Source organism: Ptychodera flava (assembly GCF_041260155.1).
Source record: "Ptychodera flava strain L36383 chromosome 3 unlocalized genomic scaffold, AS_Pfla_20210202 Scaffold_26__1_contigs__length_13983176_pilon, whole genome shotgun sequence".
In the NCBI taxonomy this organism is placed as follows: domain Eukaryota; kingdom Metazoa; phylum Hemichordata; class Enteropneusta; family Ptychoderidae; genus Ptychodera; species Ptychodera flava.
Genome location: NW_027248280.1, coordinates 120,927 through 147,017, shown reverse-complemented (window position 1 = coordinate 147,017; position 26,091 = coordinate 120,927). Strand labels below are relative to the sequence as shown.

Genomic DNA, 26,091 nt, shown 5'->3' with positions numbered 1-26,091 from the left:
AAGGGCAATTAGAAACGATTACAAACCACCCATCAGGGGAATCTGTTTCCCTTACCGAAATGGTACCAAGTTGACTTGCAGTGATCACGGCTAGCGTTTATAGTTTGGTACATTTTGATAGTTCAATTACCTCAGAGTGTACTCATAGAGTAAGTCTCTCACGTTCATTTTGTCTTCTGAGGGCCTACGTCATCCGACTGACCAAATTATCGTGTTAATATTTCTATGCTATTTTTGTTTCTTGTTTATATAGCTTGTGAAGGCACAAGTCCGTTTCTTGCGTTTGCATCGGGATGATGTGCATTGGCAGTCCTAGGACAGACCTTTCGTCGGTATGTACTCGACTGAGGATGGCATGCATTGTGTTGTTTGCATCACACAGGCTGAGTCAAGAGTGAAATTCCACGAAGAGTGCGCCACAGACATGTTCACAAACATTACGTTCGCACTGATGTCGATCATCTGAGCATTACGTGATTTCGAAGAGTAAATATATGCTGTTGTTCCACACTAACATAAACGCAACATAATTATGTCTGAGAGAGAGAGAGAGAGAGATGATGTGGACACTAATAAACAATTTTCACTGTATGGTCGCTTAATATTTAAACTCCTATTCAAGGTCAGAGAAAAGTGTGAGTTATATGTAAAACACTTTTTCAATGACAGCCGTATTTCCTGCTTGAAGATCACATGGTTGAGCTGAATGTCTATCGTTAACGCAACATTCCATGTGACATTAGGAAATTTCTGAACTTTCTCGACGCAAGTAACATATCACATTTTATATGTTGCTTGATGAAGTCGAGTCAAATCGCTTCTTGTATAAATATAGCTGACATCGACAAAAATCTCGCAGCGATGAGTTACAGCCAATCTTTAAAATTAAGACGAATTGCACTTTATTTATCTGTGTAATGTGTGGTTTATTCATAACAAAACAGCGTCTTTATGAAAGAAGGGATTTGTAAATAAGTGATCCCCAAAATACAGAAAATATGCAGTGTAAAGGATAAAAAAAAATGAGAGCCAAAGATCATTATCATTACAAGGCCTTTGACCGTAATATTATACTCACGTACAGTGCATTGTCTAAAAAAGATCTGTCCAGCAAAAACGGTTTACCTTTCTTGTCGACCTTAATATCGGTATGTTTGCTCAGTTATATTACTGCACGTCTTGAAAGACAAATTCTAATACATATTCAAAAGATTTTCGAAGATTTCACAGGTCAAAATATTCAGCGTCCTATATTGTACACCCTCTAGTGGCAGAACCCTTAGATATCTTGTATATTCAGACGTTTGACATACGTAAATGAAAAAAAGGCGCGAAAGTTAATGGTATCATTGTTTTCGAAAGTAGTTTATGTGATGATAGCAAAACATCACGTTCATCGACGACCGTTTCATTTCTGATAGGATAACTTCTAAAACTTCAATGCAATACGCTCACCTCTTGGTATGTATGTAAAAAAGAGGTTTCCACGTTGCTCATTCAAGCACACCATCTACTATAAAATTGTAAAAACAGGTTTTGTTTTCCACTGTAATCATTACATCTAGTGAATACATAGTACAGTGAACACCCGATCGACATTTCCATTAATAAGACTGTTTACTTGTAAAAAAATATTTTATTGGCATTTTAACAAGCTATCCTACAGTCCAATCAAAAATTAGTTAGTAATGATTGAACATTGTGTTAAAATAGAAAATTTATATTAGTAGAAATACGAAATATAGTTTCAAGTCGGAGTCCAAGCTATCTTAGTGTGAAAAATAAGGTCAAAGGTAAGCTGATGTAATTCGAAATAAAATTGGAAAAATTTAATCTCATTTGACCAATATCCCAGGGAAACGGAAACTGTAGGCCGTATATTTGCTTAGATACATTGAACTTGGTCAAAGGTCGTCAAAGGCCATCAAAAAAAGAAAGAAATCTGGTTCCACAAATACCAGTATCCAGCAGAAATGAAATATCTAGACCCTATAGTTGCTGAGAGGCTGAGATACGTTGAAATAGGCCAAACTGCATCCCAAGGTCACCGAAGAAGTTTGGAAACAAACATTGGTCCGTTACTATATCAAGCAGGAAAGACATCTCAAGCCAATTTATTCACTGCAGCTGCTGTGACAGATTAAAGGCCAAAGGTAATCCAAGGGCACCAAAATGTTTGGACAGAAATGTTCGTATCTTGCCAATAGTCAACAGAAACCAAACCTCTGGCCCATGTAGCAGCTAAAATATGCTAAAGTAGGTCAAAGGTCATGTTAGGTCATGGGAAACGTTTGTAAATAAAATTAGTCCTACTAGTATGCTTAATAATATCAAACAGAAACGGGACCTTTAACCCTGTAGTTGCTGAGATGCGTAAAAGTAGGTCAAAGGTCATCAACGTCAACCAAACATGTTGCACTCGGTCAGATGCATTGATTTTTCGTTTTTAATCAGGCATTGAAAAATACATATTAATCACTTAACAATAGTCTTAATGAGGACAAAGACAGTGATCTTGAAATGTAGTATTTGTCATCTCTGTACTGTGGCCCGTAAAATTGCTCTTATTTGATATTGGTCAGATTTCATTCGAATTAGATGGAATACAATTTTGAATTCAAGTAGGCAGCCAGGTCAAATTAAAGCATGTCAACGGTCATCGAAGGTCATCTAATACATATAGAAAAATGGTTGGTGAAGGAAGTGATGAGGCAGAAAGCTAAACTGATGTGAAAACAATAAAGGCCCAAGCCTTGTTTTATTGAGCCCTTAAAATGGCATAAGTAAAATATAATGTAGTTGATGATGTGGCAGTGTCATTATTGATGCAAAAGAGTTTTAAAGATCAAAAGTGACACTGCTGCCTAGTTGTGCCGAGATCTGCATTTTGAATTGAAGATATAGCAACAGACATTTAAATTTGTCTTTTTAGCTCTTAGAGCCAATGATTCCAAAGCAAACAGTATCAATGCTTGCACTTCGCATGAATGACGTTTGAAATTAAAATCAAAATGTTTGTAAAAATTTGATGGAAATGTAGCAGATCACATTTGATCAATACATTCATTATTTGATATTACAGTTTCCTTTCTAATGCAAAATGGTACAAAGATGCCTCAATATGCGTACCGTGATAAGGTTTTACATGACGTATTTACACTAATTCCGAACAGATGTTACAGTTAGTTGAAATCCGCTCCCTGTCAGCGAACAGTCAGATAGAAACGTGATCCACATACCCGCTTGCATACATACGAAATCATCTGGTAGGTATGACCCAGAATGTCGGTTGAGTAATACTTTATCTCCAGGATTGAATCCCTCCCCTACGTAAACATAGTCGAATCTTTCTTCGGTGTCAAACGAATTGAATGAAGCGTTGAAATGGTACTGCTCGTCTGTGGATATTACCCATGTACGTTCAAGGTAATTATCGTACGGATTTGGGTAATTTGGTGACTCGATAACAAGAGAGTTTCCAGGAGGGAGGAATAGAGCCGAACCAGATGATATATACGGTGCCAAGCTTGGTAAAGAGGTCGTGGCCTTAATGGTTCCTTAAGTATAAGAAAAAATGCAAATTTTATAAAGAGTATTGTTAAACCAGTGTTTAACTTTGATAAATTGTCTTCTAAGTTAAACCATCGAACCAGACAAGCTCTGCCAACTCTCGTTTCAGTGTTCGACGCAAATGGTATCTTCCGCATAATAAAATTAACAAACCTTTTACGTAATTTACCATTATTTGCAAACCGATTCAACCATTCCTTAGAGTATATTGCTGTTATCATAATATTACTCTTAACACCTCCAATAAATGATACAGTATGCAATAGAAATTGGTTAAACATTAGCTAGTTTTGTCTGCAAAAATTCTGCCACGCAGAATCATTATCATGGCCAACATGCTTTGCAAGTTAAATTCACGTTTTGGTATGCTACTTATTACAATAGTTCGTATGAATAAAATTATATAATATCAACATGTCGCTTCAGTCAAATCTTAACTTATTTGTATCAATTTTGTAATGTTAGCATTATGTTAAAGAAATACAACCCTTATAAGTTTTGGACAGCCAAGCGATTGATCTGAACGTCGTTTAAGCTTCCCGCACTTTGCAGTTTTCACCTCCCGGAGGTCTAATAGAAGTCAACAAAACAACTCTTTTGTAACTGTTAACTTCAGCTTGGCCAGACGTTTGCTGTCAAAACAATCAACCTGAAACAAGTTAGTTGAATCTACACGCAAAGCTGGTTGGAGCCCAGAAACAGCTTCAGTATTTCATGTGATTTCTCTTTTTGAAGTAACTATGTCAGTATTCAGGTCCGAGTACCACAGTTGAATGGCGTGTAATTTATCACGATTCTTACTTTGATTCCATAGTTGTTGCCTGCAAAGATTAAACTTGTTTCCAACCAGCTATGCATTTGGCGGTCCAAAGCCGATAATGGTTGTAGAATCTAATACCAATCAAATGGTTTTCTGCTAAGGCTTTTTCTTACCTTCGAATTTGTATGACAACATTGAACTTTGGAAAGCGGTGGTAGAGATACGTTCCACGTTTTTTTCTGGTAAATGCCGTTTCTCACCTTCGAATTTGTAAGACAAACTTGCACTTTCAGAAGCGGTGGTGGAGGTAATCTCTAAAAAAACCAAAAACCAGTATGTGAAAACTAGCAAACCCAAGTGAGAGTTTTGATATTCAAGATTATCACATTACGTGCAGATGCATACACAAACTGACTTGCCGAGATTGGAACCTGCACAAACTAAAATCTTTACTACAAACATCTAAACAAACAATTTACCGAAACCGATAGACATATACACAAATATGCACATATCCTATCAAATGTCATACATAACCATTCACTTTAGGGCAGCATTTTTTTACTGAATTATAAGCCGTGTGTTGTATCGTCATACATACATACATACATACATACATACATACATACATACATACATACATACATACATACATACATACATACATACATACATACATACATACATACATTCATGCATACATAAATGCACACATCATACATACATACATAGATACATACATAGATACATACATAGATACATACATACATACATACATACATACATACATACATACATACATACATACATACATACATACATACATACATACATACATACATACATACATACATACATACATACATACATACATTCATGCATACATAAATGCACACATCATACATACATACATAGATACATACATAGATACATACATACATACATACATACATACATACATACACACATACATACATACATACATACATACATACATACATACATACATAGATGTACAAACAGACAGACAGAGAGACGTAAATAAATCTTACATACACGGATACATATGTGTATATTTCTACCTATTATCTACTTACCACAATCCAATTCATCAGAATTGTCTTCACAGTCATTTACTCCATCACATTTATAGATTGAAGGAATACATTCATCGTTGTCGCATTGATATTCATCACTTGCACAGTTCTCCCATTGGTCACCTGAAAGCCATTTCCAGAGTTTTTTAATACAGAATACATTGCCCATCAGCATCGTTATATCATGATGAAAGATAGACGACAGTAATGCTGTAAGTACCAGCTTTGGATTTCTTGCAATTGTTATAACCAGCCTCTCATTCCCCTTCACACTGCTACAAATGTTGGACACTAGCTATATCCTTATTACTAATTACGTTTGCATAAGTTATTATGATAAATAAAGAATTGGACTACATATTTATAAACTCATGCAGCACCTGTAGTCCAACATTAACATATGATAAACTAAGTCGTCTTTTACTGTTACTGTTGCCAAAATTTTTTTGTTGGGAAAATATGGTGTGGTTTCCCCATCAGCTGTGCAATGATTGATACGTCAGGTGTGGGAAAATGAAAGTATTTGCTTTTCAAGCGAGAGTTAATAACTTGCCAACAGAAGTAAATTCGACCACAGGACACTTAAATTGACGAGATTACGTCAGATTTATAAACAATAAAAAAGTATTGTCTATACAAAATACGTATACTGTACACATTTGCTATTAAATAGATGGACATAGCTGGTCTATGTCGACCGAAATCTAGAAGAACAAGTTTGGAGTGAGTTAACCTCAAACAGCAATATTGGGTGTATCAGTGTTCTGTGTTTAAATGTTTGTAGTTTTCGCGAAAATATGAGAAATATTTCCAGAAACACCCTTACTTTCCAACATACAATATTTTTTATGCCTAAAAAACACTTAATCGTCAATAATGTTCAAAATTGGATGTAGGTAACGCGTGTGAAAATTTGTTTCAAATACATTTGTCCCTTTTACAGGAGAAACTATCTGAATGATTGGAATTTTTTTGGGAGAACAGTGGCATATTCCTCATCTCATTCACGGCAAATTTAAATGATTAAGGAGTCCCTTAAGTCGCCAAGGTTCCCCTTAATTGTAAGAAAGCTTTTAAGTTTCACTTACCAGAGTAGAAGTCTTCTAAATAATCTATGTCATCAACTTCGCCAATATTATTGACTGTTGTTGTTGTTGTTGTTGCTGTTTCTATTGTTGCAACAATTGCTGTAGGAGTAGTGTAAACTGATTTAAAATTACATACATACATACATACATACATACATACATACATACATACATACATACATACATACATACATACATACACACATATATACATGTACAAACAGATAGACAAAGAGACTGAGAGACATACACGGATACATATATGTCTATTTCTACCTATCATCTACTTACCACAATGCAATTCATCGGAGGTGTCTTCACAGTCATTTACTCCATCACATCTATAGATTGATGGAATACATTCATCGTTGTCGCATTGATATTCGTCACTGGCACAGTTCTCCCATTGGTCACCTGAAATGCCTTTCCAGAGTTTTTTTAATACAGAATACATTGCCTTATCAGCATCGTTATCTTATGATGAAAAATATTATTTATTCATTTATTTATTTATTTATTTATTTATTTATTTATTTATTTAATTTATGTATTGATTTATTTATTTATTTATTTATTTATTTATTCACCTTTGACATGATGTCAGGATGAGTCGCACAGGTGAATAGCATCTATAGAAAGCGATCCTCAACAAAAGATCAAATTTTACAAATTACGCATACAAACGGAAAATAGAAAAGACAAATGTGTAACGATACATTAAAATGTATAACAATGTCACTATAAAAAACCTGTACGACAAAAATATCAAAAATACAGAGAACTTGACAAATACGATAAATTTTAAAGTGTCACTTTCCCACCAAAGTACAAATGTTGTAAGGACAAAATGTATTAGACCTGTGTAATGTTTTGATAATTTAGACTTCTATGACCTAACATTTGCTAAAATTTTGCCATGAAAGGGCATTACACTGCATGAGTAAAATTTGCTATTAAAAAAACAAATGACGAAAATGTCAAGTTTTAAAAAGCGGCATCTACATGGAAGTATTATCAGGGGATTTGAATGTGACAAACTGGCTTAAATTTAAATTATACATATTAATAAACCATTTAGCCAAAAATACACAGTCATTTAATCCTCTCCTGTAGCTCAACGGGAGCAAATTCAATTTAATCATACTCTTTTTTTAGTTCATGTCTCTTAGGGATATTCATGAACATATTTTGTGGTCCTCTTTTGTACAACTTCAAGATGTAGCAATGATTGTTTAGTCGTGACGGCCAATGACTGGGATAAATAATCGAGAATACTGCGGACAAGGGATAAATACAGTTGGCGTTTCATTTTAGTGGAGCAGGTGTGGCCATTTATGTACATTCAATCAGATAGGCGAAAGTAATGCTGAAACTACCAGCTTTGAATTTCTTGCAAGTGTTAAACATCCTTTCCTTCCGCTTCACTCTTATACAAATGTTAGACACTTGCTATATCCTTGTTACTAATTACGTTTGCATAAGTTATTATGATAAATAAAGAATTGGACAACACATTTTCAATCTGACGCAGTACTTGTACTCAAAACATTAAGGTGTCATAGACAAAAATCATTTTTTATTCTCACTATTGCGAAAATATTTTGTGGTCGGAAAATGTTGGTTTGATTTCCTCATCGACTATAAAAATGATGATACAACAGGCGTCGGATGATGAAAGTACTTTTTCAAGCGAGAGGCAATAGTTTGCGAACACAATAATTCTACCACAAGGACACTCAAAGGTAGGGTAATCGATCAAAAGGTCTAAAAGTGGCACTTGTAAAACAGTGTGTACAATGGTGTCGGAGGCGCAAATAACTATGACTATATATATATTACCCAGGAAATCTTAATCTTGACGGCTTTGTGTGAACGTACATAGACCCAGTTAACATTACAGATACACAACCAGATATGAACTAAAAATGCTCACGTGTTTCATTGTATATTTCATTTATGTGCAAATTTGAACCTTTGCCACATGTTTGCAACTTCATTGAAAGCGTTATGATCAACATAAAGAACAACATTCACCACAGATCAATTCTAAGGGCCATTAAATGTTCAAATATGTAATTAGCTGAAATAAAAATAATTAATTTCTTCGAGTACTGTTATTGTATCACCACTTAATATAACACTTGTAATTGACTTTGGTCAAGTCCTTCAAGTTATATATGCTAAACTGTGAAAGCTTATAAGATATACAAATTATAAATTAGCTGACACGAAAATGCGAAAGGACTTTCGATATTGTTATAACCTGGTATAATCATCAATGTACATAGCATGTTTTGCCAACTTTGAGCAAGTAAATCCCAGTATATATTCCTAATTAGGAAAGTTCATTAAATATGCAAATTAGGAATTAACTGAAATGTTCTCATTAAATATCCAAATTAGGAATTGGCAGGAATAAAAATGTTAAATGACTTTCAATAATGTTGTATCATAGTATCTTGAATATACATAGCAGGTTTCGCTAACTTTGGTCTAATCATACAGATTATTATCCGTAATTTAAAAAGTCATCAAAAATTAGAAATTGGCTGAGGTAAAAATGCTTAACGACTTTCAATAACGTAGTATTATAGTATCTTAAATATATGTAGCTAGATTCATCAACTTTGGTCGAGTCAATGGAGATATATATCCCTAATTAGAAACGTTCATTACATATGCAAATAAGGAATTGGCTGAATTAAAACTAATTAATGACTTTCAATAATGTTATATCATAGTATCTTCAATGTTCATAGCAAATTTTATCAACTTTGGTCAAGTCAATGCAGACTAAGTAGGAAAGATCATTAAATATGCAAATAAGGAATTGGCTGCAGTAAAATGCTTAATGATTTTCAATTATGTTATATCATATTATCACATGAACTGGCCCGAATTCCCACCTGTGTGACGTAGAACAGGACGGATAAGAAATCCGAATTACCCCTGTTGTTCGTCATTAACCGGAACTTTTTTCTTGCATGGTACCCTTCACACAAGCGGGTCGAGACGTGAACATAGACCGATTTGTCGTGATCGATGCCGTGCTCTCATGACATTTTTACAAAAAGGTGACCCAATAAATCCACAAATGGAAACATAGAAGGCATGTCCAGCGAAATTTCGAGTCGCTAAAACTATAGCTGTTCCCGAGAATCGAATGGTGATACCGCCGATCGTTTTATTTTCATGGCTTAGCTTAGTAACGTCGCAGCGCCAGTCGAGTCGCGTCGTAAGGCTCAATGTGGACGTCGTACCTGGCGATCCCGGTTGGCGATAAACCTGAAATCTACACCTCAACGGAAGTTCAACTGAATAAATGAGTACAGTATAATCTTCGGGAAAGCGAGATAGGAGGCTTTTAGCATAAAGTCATTCGACTAACAACGATAAATTTCCTTCAACATACAAAAAAAATCCGTAAATTCTCGCTCGGAATCAAACCTGTAGCGGCGTAAGGCTGTAGCGAAGGCATCAGCTGTTGAGCTGTATATGCAGTGCAGCGCTGTGGAATCAGATATACTTCGAAAGTTGACTCAGACAGCACTCAAAACAGAGTTTCCGTCAAGTAAAATTAGGATGTATCTACGGGTGAGATATATGTCACTGCAAACATCAAAGTCCTTAAGACGAAAACATTGACGACCGAGATCGGGATTAACGAGTTGACACCGGCATGGCAGAGACCGGTGACGGCAGCGTTGTGGGTATAAACATGCAATGAGGTACACTCTGTGTGTCATCGAACGGAATCTTTCGCGCTCGCCGGCCACGGTCGTAAACTTGTGTGATGTTTTGAAAAGCCACGGAATCTCTGAGAATGAGAATTACTGTTTCGATCGTGTCGTTGCATTTTACTTCATAAATATAACTGTAAATATTCTAAGTAACTCTGAATACTATGGTTATCCGTCGCTAGCACGGTGAAAGCTACATGTCCGCCGATGGCCTAGTGATGAACACAATTCCTAATACTTCAAGGCTACTAATTTTGGCTGTAACCTCCGATCGAAAATTTTCCACGCGAAGACATAATATCAATAATTTTGCGAGATTATAAGAGCCCGCTGTCTTCTCGCCAAATAGCTGCGATCAAGACGATAATGCTAGAAGCAACCGCCGAACACCTGCTCGCTCTTCTTATACACAATGTGTAACCAGATGTGAACTGAATGTGCTCACGTGTTTTACAAAAGGTTCACTTACGCTTCACAGAACAATCATATGTGTTATATCATTATATGTAGCAGGTTTCATCAATTTTCGGACAGTACCTGAATAAGATCACTAATTACAGAACTTAATTTAATATACAAATGAGCTGTTTATTAACCTGACACTGCTCAATGCTTCATGGGACAATCAGATGTCTATCAGATCAATATATGTAGCACGTTTCATCAAATATAATGCTGTAATTTTCGACTAATATCATTAATTACACAGATCATTAAATATGCAAATGAACCCTTAATTAACTTGACACTGCTCAATTTTCATAGCACAATTAGATATTTATCAGTTCAATATCTGTAGCAGGTTTCACCAAATTTGATGCCGTAGTTTTAGAGTTATATACCTAATTACAAAGTTCATTAACTATATCGATGAACCCTTAATTAACTTCACACTACTAAATGCTTTACACCACAGTTAGATATCCGTCAAATCAGTATCTGCAGCAGATTTAATCAAATTTGGTGCATTTATTTCGTAGTAACATGACTAATTACAAAACTATATAAAATATGCAAATAAGCTATTTATTTATTTGGCACTGCCCCATGCTTCGCAGTATAATTATATGTTTATCAGACCAATATCTGTAGCGTGCTTCACCGAATCGGGTGTCGTATTTCAGAGTTATATACCTAATTACAAAGTTCATTAAATATGCAAATGAACCCTAAGTTAGCTTCACACTCTTAAATGCGTTTAGATATCTGTCGGATCAGTATCTGCAGCAAATTTCATCAAATTTGGTGCAGACATTTCGGAGTTATATGACTAATTACAAAACTTCATAACATGCAAATGAGCTATTTATTAACATGACACTTCCCAATGCTTCTAAATACAATTAGATATATATATATATATATATATATATATATATATATATATCATATCAACATTTGTTGCATGTATCATCAAAGTTGGTGCAGGAATTTCAGAGTTATTTCACTAATTACAAAAATTCATTAAATATTCAAATGAGCAGATAATTGATATGACACTCGCAGTATCATCATAATGTTCTGAGATTGTCATCTGTGAAAAGATTCATGAATTTCTGTGCAGTATTTCTTGATATATGTCGACACTGTTATTACTGTCTCCGTAGGGAAACCATTATATGAAAAAATGATATTGCATAACTTTATTAATATGCAACCCATACTAAGCAAAATTTAACCAGTTCTTGCAAGTATCATATGGTACCTGTCTACCAAATCTGACTTGAATCTGTTCAGGCGGTTTTGAGTTATCGTGTAAAAGGACAGACAGACAGACAGACAGACAGACACACACACAAACACACTGACAGACAGACAGACATCGCTATGACATTAGCTCACGTGTGTAAACACATGAGGTTATTCCTGCCGAGAATTACGACAGCAAATATTGCGTTGTGAATTTCTTAGTATCTTCCTCTCATTGATTTTGCATCTATGTCTATTTTATCACGGTCATGGGACCATTTGTGATGATTTTTACGAACAAAGAATTAATTCACACTCATCACGGAACATATTTTAAAGACGTTTACAAAATATTCACCACAGCCTGACTCAGGAAAGTTTACCGTTATCCCCATTTCAAAGGTGTCGGAATATATTGGGTTGTGTATCTTGAAAAATCCCCAGCTGTGGGATCTAAATACAAAATGCCTTTTTTTCTGAACAACTTCCGGACAACCTTGCAATTACAGTTCAGTCATCACATGACTGGTACATGTGCTGAACCCAATGGAGAGTTGACTCAAAAGACTTTAAATCCAAAGTCAAAAAGTGTTGAACACTATCAAATAGGTTGAATTTGTTTTGTATTATACAAAAAAATCTTCAGGCCTCTCGGAACAGCGTAAATATCCCCTTGTTCGAATACTATAGTAGGGTAAAAATGGGACCTCCGATAGTTATACTTCCACCAAGCTAACCCACTTACTAGCCAAATACGGTAAAAATGACCCTAGTTATTATTCCTAGTATCTGTATATTTTGCCGAGTATTTGTTAGTAGTTATCAAATTTCTTGGGTTTGTCCGAAAACTATTTCAGTGAATGATATACGTTTCAACATCGATGTCAGGATAGTAAAGTCAAGTACAGACAATCGAGGAAGAACATAAGAGTCTGTTAGTCTGCAAATTACATGAATCCTAGGTGAATATGAAAGTCAAAAAAGTTAATTTTGTGCCTCGGTTGAATAAGAAAAGTCGACAAAGATTCCATCCATACCACAAAAAACATAATATCAATATCTTCTATAGAGCATGGAAGTAAAAAGAAAACCAACAGAAAAACGTATTGAGAACAACGACATCCCGGCGATCTTCTGACCTTTCATTATGTTTCAGTCTGAACGGTAATCTATGGCTATCGAGTCAAATCGCTCTGACGCGATCGGAAATACCGCAGCTCATGGGCACCTGTACAGTAGTCGAATGAATGTATCCAGTGGCCAGCCACTAGGCCCTTGACCGTGCATCGCCGGCAAATAACGGTTTGAGAGGTCATGACAGCAATTCTTTACAGTCTGTGAGCGGTTAAAAAATTCGGCATAGATCGGATCGAGTTGATTTCCGCCAAAAGTAGTTAGGGAAGTAGTTTTTCGTGCGCGGTCCAAAATGGGACCGCGGCCGCACCTCGCTGGTTTTGCGTGGCTGTGATGGGAAGTTGTACATGTGTAACGCCGGGACCACACAGCATCGTAGGCAGGGCTAGGTCACATCATACATCCAAAAGAGAACTATAGTAAAATATCGTTTTGCAGGTCAACAAAGACATCACCCATTCATAGGCCTACGGGTACACAGATCCACAAACTAATAGGGGGAGGCAATCTGCTTGAATTCATGAAGCGGTGTGTCTGTATCTAAATCATCTAAGACTCGTGTTCAGTAACCTTGGTCAAGTATTTTCCCAAGCAGTAAGAATCGTGCATTCATAGTTTACATCGTAACCGATTCGATGTACACAGCAAATGTTTATCGTTTGAAGGTTTCCGCGTCCCGTCGTGATTGGCAGCTGTTTGAATGCTTTTATCTATTGTTCTTTGGACGCTTCGAACACAGCATCGCAGCAGTTTTAGCAACAAAAATCAACTTTAAAGGGAAAAATTGAGAGAATTTCGCTAACAAAGTGATGCCACAAGTATTTGCAAACCATAATATGTTGGCTAAATGCTTTTATTTACACCGTGGTTCTTGGAATATTCAGATTTTCGGGAGCATTGGTTGATGCTGCTTTCATTTGCAACTCATGTTCAATAATGAATGCCCAGGGAGATAGGAGTATTTACAGGCTCCCTTGCCTTTAAACTGACAAGGTGACTTGAAAGTTGTCAACGATAAGCAAGTGTTATCTACATAATATACGTCAACTGTGTACATATGCTATTAAGTAAATGGACATAGCTGCGCTGTGTCGACCGAAATCTGCGATGATGAAACATAGGCGACAATAATGCTGTAACTGCCAGCTTTGAATTTCTTATAAGTGTTAAACCATCTCTCCTTCCCCTTCACACTGCTACAAACGTTAGACACTAGCTATATCCTTGTAATTGATTACGTTTGCTTAAGTTATTATGATAAATAAAGATTTGGACTACATATTTTGAAACTGGCGCAGTAGCTGTACACCAAACATTAGTGTGTGAGAGACAAGACCCTTTTTACTCTTACGGTTGCAAAAATGTTTTTGGTCGGAAAATGTTGGTTTGCTTTCCCCATCGGCTGTGAAATTGATGATACATAAGGCGTCGGATGATGAGAGTATTTTTTCAAGCCTTAGATAATAGTTTGCGAAGAAGCAAATTTGGCCATAAGACACTTAAACTGACAAGGTGTCTTGAGAGTTGTCAACAATAAACAAGTATTGTACAGTCCCTACAATATGTGTATACTGTACGCATATGGACATAGCTTGGCTACGTCAACCGAAATCTGCGAACGTGAAAAAAACGGAGAAGAATGGGTTTGGGTTAAGCTAAACTCACACAACAACATTGGGTGTATCTGTGTAGGCTGGTTCTGTGTTTTAAAAGTTTGTAATTTTCATCGAAATTGTGTGAAATATTGCAATACCGTAACTTTTCAACTTGTGATAACTTTTTATGCCTATCAAGCGAGTAATCGGCAATAACTTTCAAAATTCGATGTAGATAACGAAATTTGGATTTTAAGTTTCCAATACATTTGTCCACTTTGCAAAAAAAGCTATCGGAATGATTGGAGTTTGTTTGGTAGAATAGTAGTATTTTTACTTCATCTGATTCACCGAAAATTGAAACAATGATTGTTCATGACAATGTATAAAAGTTCCACTGGAGTCTGTTCAGTCGAGAAGACTCCCTGTGCTGCGGCATTTTGTAATACTGACGTGTTTTGTAATAACTTACGCAAAATGTAATAAGGGGTATCAGCATTTTGTAATAACTGACGCATTTTGTAATAACGTCTGCAGTATTTTGTAATAAACCAGTCTACGCGTTTTGTAACAAGGGTATCAGCATTTTGTAATAAAAAATTGTCTACGCAAAATGTAACAAGGGTATCAGCATTTTGTAATAATTCGCACTTTGTAATAACAGTTAACGCATTTTGTAATAATTTTAAAAACTTTCCCCAGTTTTAAAGCATTAACAGATATTTTATTGACTTTGGAATGGTATTACAAAGTGTGTGTTTACTCGTTAAGTAAGTACAAAAATTGATCGCTCCCTGACTTCCATTTCAAATTAGAAAGACTTAATTTTAGATAGCTGTCAATCAGTATTTTTACCAACTGATCATCTGAGGCAGGTAACTACTAGATTTTGACTAGTTTATTATTATATATTTGAGAGAATAATTGGTATACACAGTCAGTTGATTTATTAAATAGAGGATAACGACATTCTTTCTGATGTATTGCAGACAACCAGCAATCAACAGGTAGATACACAGATAAAATAAAATATAATAACATAAAATGAATTATTATACATCTGCCTTCGCAAACAATACAATCGAGCTTCCTTAAAAACGGGCACGTAACGGGCATGCAATAACCCCTTTACTTTCATATTTGACGATAAACCGTGCGTCATTGAATGGCTCAATACTGAAACTCCATACTGTACTTTGAAAATAACTTCTGATAAAAGAAACAGAAGTAAATATATTACGACTGTTTGAAGGTGAAAAATATTATGATGTAATAACGAAATTTCACCAAGACCGCACTGTACAAATATGGCACGACATCGCTGCTCGGCTGGTACATCGAATGTTGGATGAGCGCGCGATGTAAACAAAGATGGCGCTTACCCTTAACCCGCTCGCAGTTAAGAGGGCGATGCAGAATATGCCTCTAAAGTATATGGAATAATGCATCGGAAACGACGGGTGCATATATTCTTGATAAAAAAGGAGATGTATGATAATAATTATTACGAAAATACCGCAAAGTAAACACTCAGACATTAGTGCAACACATCGCCCGACGCGCTAACGCGCGCTAATGACTACATGTATGTGTCTTTATACATTCTTTGCGTTATTTTCGTAATAACCTTAACTATACTGAAGTAATCTAACGTAAACAAAACTAAAACTAAACTAAACGAAACTAAAATAGTCAGAATAATCTGATGTTTTAGTGATTTGACTTGTTTAGCTACTAAAGCGGAAGTATATCTGACCTGTTGAGTATGTATGTATGTATGTATGTATGTATGTATGTATGTATGTATGTATGTATGTATGTATGTATGTATGTATGTATGTATGTATGTATTTATCTATGTATCTATGTATGTATCTATGTATGTCTGCATCTATGTTGGTAGGGAGGGGGAAGGGAGGAAAGAGTGCCTGAGTCTATCTATTTATCTATCTAAGTATCTATCTATCTGTCTGTCTGTCTGTCTGTCTGTCTGTCTGTCTGTCTGTCTGTCTGTCTGTCTGTCTGTCTGTCCATCTATCTTTCTATGGCTGTTATTTAATGATAATTGCAGATATTTGGCAGGTATAACCAGTAGGATAGCGAATAAAATGTAGCTTAATCATGGTATTGCAGGGCAGCTTATCCTAGCTCGTTGGCTAGACAAATTTTACCAATGGGCGATAGCGTAGATTTAAAGGAGGAACACAACAGGAAAGAAATAGATCTGAGAAAACAAAACCATGGCTCAGTAGATATGAATTGTCACCTTTTACATACAAGGAAAAGTGGCTGGTCTGTCGATAGAGCTTTATTTTGTCCTTGTCTATGGGATGATTTAAATAAATTATCATTCAGTATTTTAATTGACTGCTTCACGTCAGTGTTTATCAGTATATTTTGATAAATATCAGCTGTCAGTATTGACATATTAACGTGCCCCTCCCATCTTATTACCGTAAATTATCGACAATCAACTTTAGAGAAACACATATCATACGTATAGAAGTTGCTTGGAATACTGCAACCTTTCGTACATTTATTTTCCACTTTAACCCTTTGCACCCTAAGGCCCTGGGTGGAGTTGACATTTGGAAGTACCATCTAGCATGACGTCTGACTTCTTAAATTAACAAAGACTGTCCCCCATTATATTTTTAGAATAACCATAAAATACTCTGTCCAAAAAATATGCAAAGTATGGTCACGTGACCTCATTAAGTATTCAAAATGGCAGCCAATATATAAAATATTGTACTTTTTAACATATTTCTTTATTTTCATGTCCTTATTAATTCATCATTTTTCATCATCAAACCTGTTTTCTATCACGTCAGCATGGACTGAAATGAAATTGTGACAAAAATTTTGAAAAAAACACTGATATTTTGTATCATTTTGACCTGCTAAGTGTAATGTAAACAAAGGCTCTGTATAAGTGTTAAATCTGTCAAAGCATAATGTAACATAACATCCAGCACCTAATATTATGAAATATTTCCCACAGTAAGTATGTATATTTTGAATGACAATGACACACTTGTCCCAAAATATGCTAATACTGGTCATGTGACCTAATTAGGTATTCAAAATGGCCGCAAACAATATAAATTTATCATTATCTTTACATGTTTTCCAGTTTTCCAGTAAAAGATAATCGATATTTTATCATATCCCAATGCTAAATCACATTTTTTAGTCCCATTACCATGGACTTTGATGTAAACTTTATACATTATGATAAACTTTACACAGACTTTATAAACCTTACACAGATTTTCTTGTCTTCACTCACAAGTCAAGAATTACACACAGCGCCCTTGAATAGGGGTCAGACAGGTCAAGGTATCCTATTTTATAACATCTGACTATTGAATTTATCAAACTTTGTCCACAATTACAAGATATGTTTTGAATTGTAGTATTACAATTGCCCCAAAATTTGCAAATACTGGTCACATTACCTCATTAAATATTCAGAATGGCCACCAGTATTCTAAATTTACAATGATTTTCCCATATTGCTTCTCTTTCTGACGACATTCTAAAGAATTTATCACTTCCTATTTTTCAATTATGTCTGAATGTATATTAGATTCTGTTGTCTACAACTGATGGTTCCAGGAAAATGTTTGTATAATAATTTTTATGAACTCAATAAAAGCTTCGTTCAAATCACAGTGTACACTAACATTACAATCATTTTGCAAAATTCAGAATTTGATTATTCGAGGTTTGCAAACTTCATCCAATATGCATGCAAAAACATAAGAATACACAATTTTATTGTAACCAAAAAACAATATTTATTGTTCATCTTTAGTAAAAAAAGTAAAAATAATGTAGCAACGCCCTAAAAATCAGACCAAAACCCTCAAAATGTCACAAGGGAACCATTTCTGGATAAGGTGGGTTTTGTGGCATGTACATCATTAGTATAATAAAATTAGGTCTTAGAACACAACACTGTCAATGTTGATGATGTCGCTGTCTTTTATCATATTCTGAGCTCTGCATGTCATCTCCAAGCCTTTCTCTTTCCATCCACCAACAGTAACATTGAAGAGAAAAAATGCAGAAAGGTCTGCAGTATATTGTTTTTTCAAAGTACAGTACTGTATGTAAAACCTACTAAAACTTTCTCGGTTTGTTTTCTCGATTATAAATCGCATACAATAAATCTCATTCTGTCTTCAATTGCATTTTGACTATCAACTCAGACCCCCTTATATGGCGTTATTATGATAACCTAGCCTCGGTAGTGAGATATAATATCGACATAATTATATGCTATTATATTTTTACGTATTCAGAAACCACAAAGCATTTTGAAACACATACAATATCAGCGGATGTTTATAATTATTACAAAATGCGTAACTTATGTTACAAAACGCGTTTTATTACAAAACGCTGATACCCTTATTACAAATCGCGTAAACAATATTTTATTACAAAATGCTGATACCCTTATTACAAAATGCGTAGACCATTTTATTACAAAATGCTGATACCCTTATTACATTTTGCGTAAGTTGTTACAAAATGCGTCGTATTACAAAATGCCGCAGTACACTCCCCTTAATTGTAAGAAAAGCTTATTGGATACACTTACCGGAGTTAAAGTCCTCTTGATACTCCATGTCATCTTCTCCACCAATATAATTGATTTCTGTTGTTGCCATTGCTCCAATTGCTGTAGGAGCAGTGTATACGGATTTAAAATCAAAGACACACAGGCAGAGAAAGGAAAGCATTAAGTAACCCATCTTGCGTTAAGACGTGGAACTCTTTGGCGTGTAAGCGTAGGCGCCTTCTGCATTTATACGAAGTATGTTACTATATGCTAATATGAAAGCTTGTATATGTATATGTAATTGGTTTGATTTTTGTGATGAGTGAAGGGTCTTGTTGTGACATTTCCTACCATTTGTCACTTGTGGTTAGATATGCGTCCGACGACCCCGTAGTTATTTTGCATACTAGAACACAGGGACGTTTCACTGTTTACTTAACCACCAGCGACTAGGTTTCTACCACGGTGACCGTACCATGACCAACTCATCGAAAGCAACAATAAAATTTAATGACTTTTCAAATGTCATTGTGTTTGCATCCTAAGGTCTGACAAGGGTCTGCCGTGTATACAAGTGATGACAGGGTTCATAAGACTTAGGAATCAGATCACAGGTTATTTGGTAGCGACGGCCTCATGCGTTTCCAATCAATTTAATGAACTGAATTTTTTTTGATGAAAGCCTATCATTTTACCATCTGTAGCATTAATTTCTTATAGGTATCCCTGTCGGAAAATAATGACATATAACTGAACTTACATGTTAGTAATTGGCTATGCATATCCACACATAGAAGGGCTGAACGAAATAAACTAGGGAATTTTACTAATGAACTTGGTCAAGCTCATTCACGAAAGAACAAAAAGGACCAACTGTTTTCATATCAAAGATTTGGCCCAATATTCTTCATGTGCTCCCGTCAAAAATTAAATAATTCGTCTTCCTGCAGAAGCTTTGAAAGCCAATGGTATATTTTATATCTTCAGCAGCACAGAATGGACGGTTTTACCTCAGTGTTTACTGAACTTTGTCCAGTGATTCTAGTCTTTTGGTTCAATTTGAAGAAACAACAACAATTAATGAATCTATATAAAAATTTCCATTTTAAGATTGCATATATCTTATCACGCCCACGTTTCGATTGAGGCGATATATCAACACACATTAAACGGACATGTACGAATCTCTCTCTCTCTCTCTCTCTCTCTCTCTCTCTCTCTCTCTCTCTCTCTCTCTCTCTCACAAACACACCACTGAAATTTATATCGGTATTTTGGCAAAAATCATATACAGTTGTCAGTTGTTCCTGCATTGTTAGCTAGTTTAGCTACCGAAATGTCTGGAAATCGGTTTGTAACGACTGAACTGTATGACAAACGTACTGATTGGCTGTGTAAAGCGCATGATTTACTGATGATTTGCCCCCCGGGGGGGGGGGGGTAGAACTTAGGTTCAGATGCAGGTCAGCCTGACAGGGCAGAAACGTTCGACAAATGTGAAGGACAGAGAGAAGTCTGGGATAGAACAAAGGACAACTTCCTGCATCTTGTTTTAATCACATTGACCTAATATCAACACCCACGTCCTTAACCCCAGACGTATGGAAACTGGTGCATGGCCGAGAGTTGTGAAGGTTGTGATTAAAGACAACAATCGGTTCATGACCCGTCTCGTCTATGTGATAAAACCTTCGACTCTTGCTCTTAAAATTAACTTCATAGACGTAATTTAACTGTACACCAGTACGCGCGCACCCGGAGTATGTCATGTGGTTGCAAGCCTGTCACACGAGTACCAGTAGGACGTACACCCTCTATGGTCACCTCTCTCGTCCGAACATGTTATGCAGAGTTGCATTGAACTTACAAGTATTACTGGTGAGACGTCGCGTGTTTTGCCTGAAAAATGTCAATATTTTTTCTGTTTTGGTAGAGCAATGGGGTGTGACTTTATAAGAATCTTTTTTTCTCTGATGATGAAACAAGACAGGAAGAACAGTGACACAGGATCATGTTTTACTTTCAAAGATTTTATTCATTTCAACAATTCAAGATTACAACAAGTAACAACACAATTTTACATAATCAAACTTTCTAACGTTAACAAAGGATGAAGAGTGAATAAAATTAACGTTTTCCTGTGGTAAAAATCTTACTTAGGGAGTCGTCATTATTTACGACCTTGGGGGAAGTCAGGGGAATTTCATGGTATTCTGAAATTTTGAGTAAACCCCCTGCCAACCCCAATGCATTTGAGTAACCCAGTCTCTAACACAGAAATTTTGACTGATCCCTCCCTCCCCCCCACTTAGACCAGTTAAATACCAAGACATGTATTTGTAACATTTACAAAACAACAGCAATAGTACAGACCTTTCATATCCTGCTAGAATATCATCGGTTACCTCATGACAGTTGAAAAAATGAAACCGGTAAGAAGGAAATTCAAAGTCACAATAAAATGTAGATACAAAAGCTCATGCTGTAACCACTATCCAACCATATAGTATTGTTTACTTTGAATGGGTATCATGACAAGGTTTTCACTAAGATATCTGACAAGGCAGAATTTGAAAGTACAGGAGAACAGTCAGGAGGCTGAGGGGGGGGGGGGCAGTGTCAGAGGAGTTGTACCCTCTCGTGTTGAAAATTTGAGAGATTGATGTGTGCAATAATGCAGTCTGGTGCAATATGAGAGATGTTATTTTAAGTTTGTGTAAAACTGTTAGAACACCCCACAGGGGAAAAGTGTGAGAGGCGTGTCCACTCTGCCACGTCGGAAATTTGAGAAATTAATGAGTTCAATGATGCAATCTGGTGCAATATTAGGCGTTTTCTATTTGTTTTCACTAAGTAAAACTGTTAGAACTGTTGCATATCTTGGCACGATTTTACAAAATCTTATTGCTGTCATCCTGAGGGACATGTATAATCAATATTAATGTGTGTGACCAGAACTTTTGAATGATATTTTGGTAAAATATGACAATAATTGCCTTAAAATTTAAGTTTTAAAATATTTCATAACAATTTGGACAAATGTCAATAAGGTTATCCCTGCAGAACAGTATATTTAGATTTCTGTGGCAATACTAGAGTTTATTTGCTTCTTCAAGCATAACCATTCTTTTCCTTGACATAAGGTAAACTTCAGCCTCCTCCAACAACACAATTGTGATGTAGTCTACAACAAACTGAGTGAGGAAAATAGAAATATAGATATACTATTAATACATTTTTTGTATATTCTTTCACCCAATAAACCTGTGGTAGATAATGTCTTAAAATGTATGATATCATGATAGGGCTAGCCCATAAACTTGTGCACAGTAACATTGGAAATGTAATTCAATAGAATGTAATAGCTCAATAATTATATGAGTTCTGTGTGCAATAAAATATATTTGTTGAAATACTCTTATTTAGCACTGGTGTTGATGACCTCCACTGCTTATGCATGTGGCTCCTTGTTGAGTCTGATTACCCAGTATACTGTGCACCAGGATGCTGATGTTTAAAACAAGTCCTTACGGCTGCTTTCCAAACCGGTGCAATCACACATACAAATGATATGCTGACAAGCTAAATATTGATTTTTTAGCAATCTTTTTGTAGTAAAATAACAACTTACAGTGGACAAATATAAATAATGAAAAAAATATCAAAAGTAAGCATTACAGGCCCTCGAAATTTTTGAGAGTTGTAATATAATAACTTACACAATTATCCCAAACCATTCACAGGATACAGCTCAAGTTGTAACTACAAAATGGTACACCAATGTGAGAAGCAACATATAGAACATAATACCCCACTTACATTGAGTCTCTTTCATATTCCTCTTCCAAAACAAACTTCTTACCATCTGTTGTTAAGGCAGTGTCATAGCATTCAAAGATACTGTCAAAATAAATAAAAAATCCATTATTACATCAGAATGAATAGACACTTAGACGTTTCACATTAAAAATTAGTCTTTTTTTAATACTCTCTGTTTTCAACAGACATGCCATAAACCTTCAAAAGACACTGTTTATGTTTTACTTTGCATATAAAAAATGATATCAGTCTTGCAATGGTTATATATAAGTGGAGCTGACAACAGTTGCCCTAAATGGGCAGTGACACATATGATTTGAATAAAATATCACTTTTAACATGGTCGTCATTTCCTTCTTTTGGCAGGTTACATCTGAACATATTTTACAGTACATGATCCTCATACGAATTAAAATGCCTCTTATTCAAAATGTAAGAACTTTATTGCCAATCAAAAACGTTTTGTTCAACAACATTTGTAAAAAATAATGTGAAAATTTAAGAAAGTTTTACCAAGTCAGTATGGAGTTAAATTGTTTGGAAATCTTGAAATTGGAAGAATTGTGAAGCCAGGAAATTGGGTGATTTGCAAACATTTGCAAAAATTAACACTTCTTTATCAAGCAACCTACGACTGCTTGACAACCTTGAAGATGAATTCAAATAATAATATTTTAATCTTGGTTAACAATTTCATTAAATTAAATGAATGTCTACAAAAAAGTGATTTTGGTGCAAAATACCCTGTGTTGGATGCAGTGCCATATAGCAAGTTTTATACCACTACAAAGTCTCTGTGCAACCAGGTGACACATTCTGACTCAGCATGATCTAAAAGCAGATTCCTGCATACAATTTTGATTTGAAAACTTGAATCACTTTGTAATAGCATAAAAAGAGCAAAACCAAGGAGGAAACTTAGATGATAAAGCCTTTTAAGGTAAAGAGAGATGTACCACATGACTCTGTGCAACCAGGTGACACATTGTGACTAAGCATACTCCTAAAGCAGATGATTGCATAAAATTTTGATTTTGAATCACTTTGTAATAGTATAAAAAGAGCAAAACAAATGAGAAAACTTAGAAGTCAAAGCCTTAGCACAGTAAGAGAGATGCACCAGAGTCTCTGTGCAACCAGGTGACACATTGTGACTCAGCATGTTCCAAACGCAGATCCTGCATAACATTTTGATAAGACAAGTTAAATCAGTTAGTGATACCATACAAAGATGAAAACAATGAGAAAAGATGTAGCACAGTAAGAGAGATGCACTGGAGTCTCCGTGCAACCAGGTGACACATTGTGACTCAGCATGTTTGAAATGCAGCTTTTGCGAAAAAATTTTGATTAGACAAGTTCAATCAGTTAGTCATAGCATAGAGAAAGATTAAAACCAATGAGAAAACTTAGCAGTCACTCACAGCCTTGTTATTGTAAGAGAGATGCATCGGAGAGTGTCTCCATGCAACCAGGTGACATATTGTGACTCAGCAAGCTTGAAATGCAGATCCTGCATAGAATGTTGATTAGACAAGCTATATCAATTCGTGATAGCATACAAATTAAGATGAAAACCGATGAGAACACTTAGAAGTCACAGCCTTAGCAGAGTAAGAGAGTTGCACCGGAGTGTCTCCATGCAACCAGGTGACACATTGTGACTCAGCATGTTCCAAATGCAGATCCTGGATAAAATTTTGATAAGACAAGTTAAATCAGTTAGTGATAGCATACAAAGACAGAAACCAATGAGAAGACTTAGAAGTCACAGCCTTAGCAGAGTAAGAGAGTTGCACCGGAGTGTCTCCATGCAACCAGGTGACACATTGTGACTCAGCATGTTCCAAATGCAGATTCTGGATAAAATTTTGATAAGACAAGTTAAATCAGTTAGTGATAGTATACAAAGACAAAAACCCAATGAGAAGACTTAGAAGTCACAGCATTAGCACAGTAAGAAAGATGCATCGGAGTGTCTCCATGCAAGGTGACATATAGTGACTCAGCAAGCTTGAAATGCAGATCCTGTATAATATGTTGATTAGACAAGTTATATCAATTAGTAATAGGATACAAAGATGAAAACCAAAGAGAAAAACTAGAATTCACAGCCTCAGCAGAGTAAGAGAGTTTCACCGGAGTCTCTTTGCAACCAGGTGACACATTGTGACTCAGCATGTTTGAAATGGAGATTTTGCAAAAAAAATGTGATTAGACAAGTTCAATCAGTTAGTTATGGCATAGAAAGATTAAAACCAATGAGAAAACTTAGCAGTCACGGCCTTGTTATTGTAAGAGAGATGCATCAGTCTCCATGCAACCAGGTGACACATTGTGACTCAGGATGCTTGAAATGCAGATCCTGCAAAAAATTGTGATTATACAAGTTAAATCAGTTGGTGATAGCATAAAAAGATAAAAATCAATGAAAAAATTTAGAAGTCACAGCCTTAGCAGAGTAGAGAGATGTACCGGAGTCTCCGTGCAACCAGGTGACACATGAATTATTTTATCAAGCTTATACATCAGAACACATTGACAATAAAGACAAACATATTTAGCTGCCTACCTCCACAAGGTACTGAAGATTTTATGTGGGCTTGAATGTGTCTTTTTACTCTCCACTTGTATTTCGTAGGACTGAACATCTTCACTGGGCAAAGCTTGCAGGACATATCTGCTTCCCTGCAGTTTATAATGCTTTGAGCACCTTTTACAGTTGTTACGAGTGCCATGAATACAAAAGCAAGCACAGTAGTTTGGCACACGCTTTGTACAGCTTTGCACCATAACAATCACACAACAATGTGTTGAGTTCTAGCTCTACCAGTTGAGGTCGATCATGATGACTGATGTATGTAGACATGGTTTCGTCTGACCTCTGAATTTTAATCGCCTGCATGCTAACACCATGCACCAGAGATATATGAGAAATCGTATCCTTGCGTTGTATGTTACAAGCCTACGATCAAGAATCGAACAGACAACTATACTTGTACTCACTTGCTTAGAAATGGCACAAA

The 26,091-nt window shown here is 35.7% G+C and overlaps 1 protein-coding gene across 2 annotated transcripts; it reads right to left on the bottom strand.

Moving 5' to 3' along the window:
* Positions 1–907: 907 nt before the first annotated feature.
* Positions 908–19,510, bottom strand: LOC139126085 (uncharacterized). Of its 2 annotated transcripts, none has more exons than XM_070692143.1 (6): positions 19,286–19,510; positions 6,807–6,938; positions 6,516–6,614; positions 5,428–5,550; positions 4,504–4,644; positions 908–3,557 (listed from the first exon to the last, which is right to left on the bottom strand). In XM_070692143.1, exons 1-6 carry the CDS (start codon positions 19,437–19,439, stop codon positions 3,160–3,162), a joined length of 1,047 nt encoding a protein of 348 aa, XP_070548244.1. In that variant the 5' UTR covers positions 19,440–19,510; the 3' UTR covers positions 908–3,159. The 2 variants fall into 2 exon arrangements, with proteins under 2 accessions (XP_070548244.1, XP_070548243.1); XM_070692142.1 differs by having other exon boundaries at positions 6,807–6,929; positions 19,286–19,484.
* Between the last annotated feature and the right edge of the window lie 6,581 nt (positions 19,511–26,091).

What these genes read in the sequence shown, in the direction of transcription:
- LOC139126085 (XM_070692143.1), bottom strand. Translation starts at nt 19,439, where the DNA reads ATGGGTTACTTAATGCTTTCCTTTCTCTGCCTGTGTGTCTTTGATTTT. An exon ending in TCAAGAGGACTTTAACTCCG is followed by an intron (nt 6,939 to 19,285) that starts GTAAGTGTATCC and finishes AACTCTGGAAAG; the next exon opens with GCATTTCAGGTGACCAATGG. An exon ending in TTCTGATGAATTGGATTGTG is followed by an intron (nt 4,645 to 5,427) that starts GTAAGTAGATAA and finishes TGGTTTTTTTAG; the next exon opens with AGATTACCTCCACCACCGCT.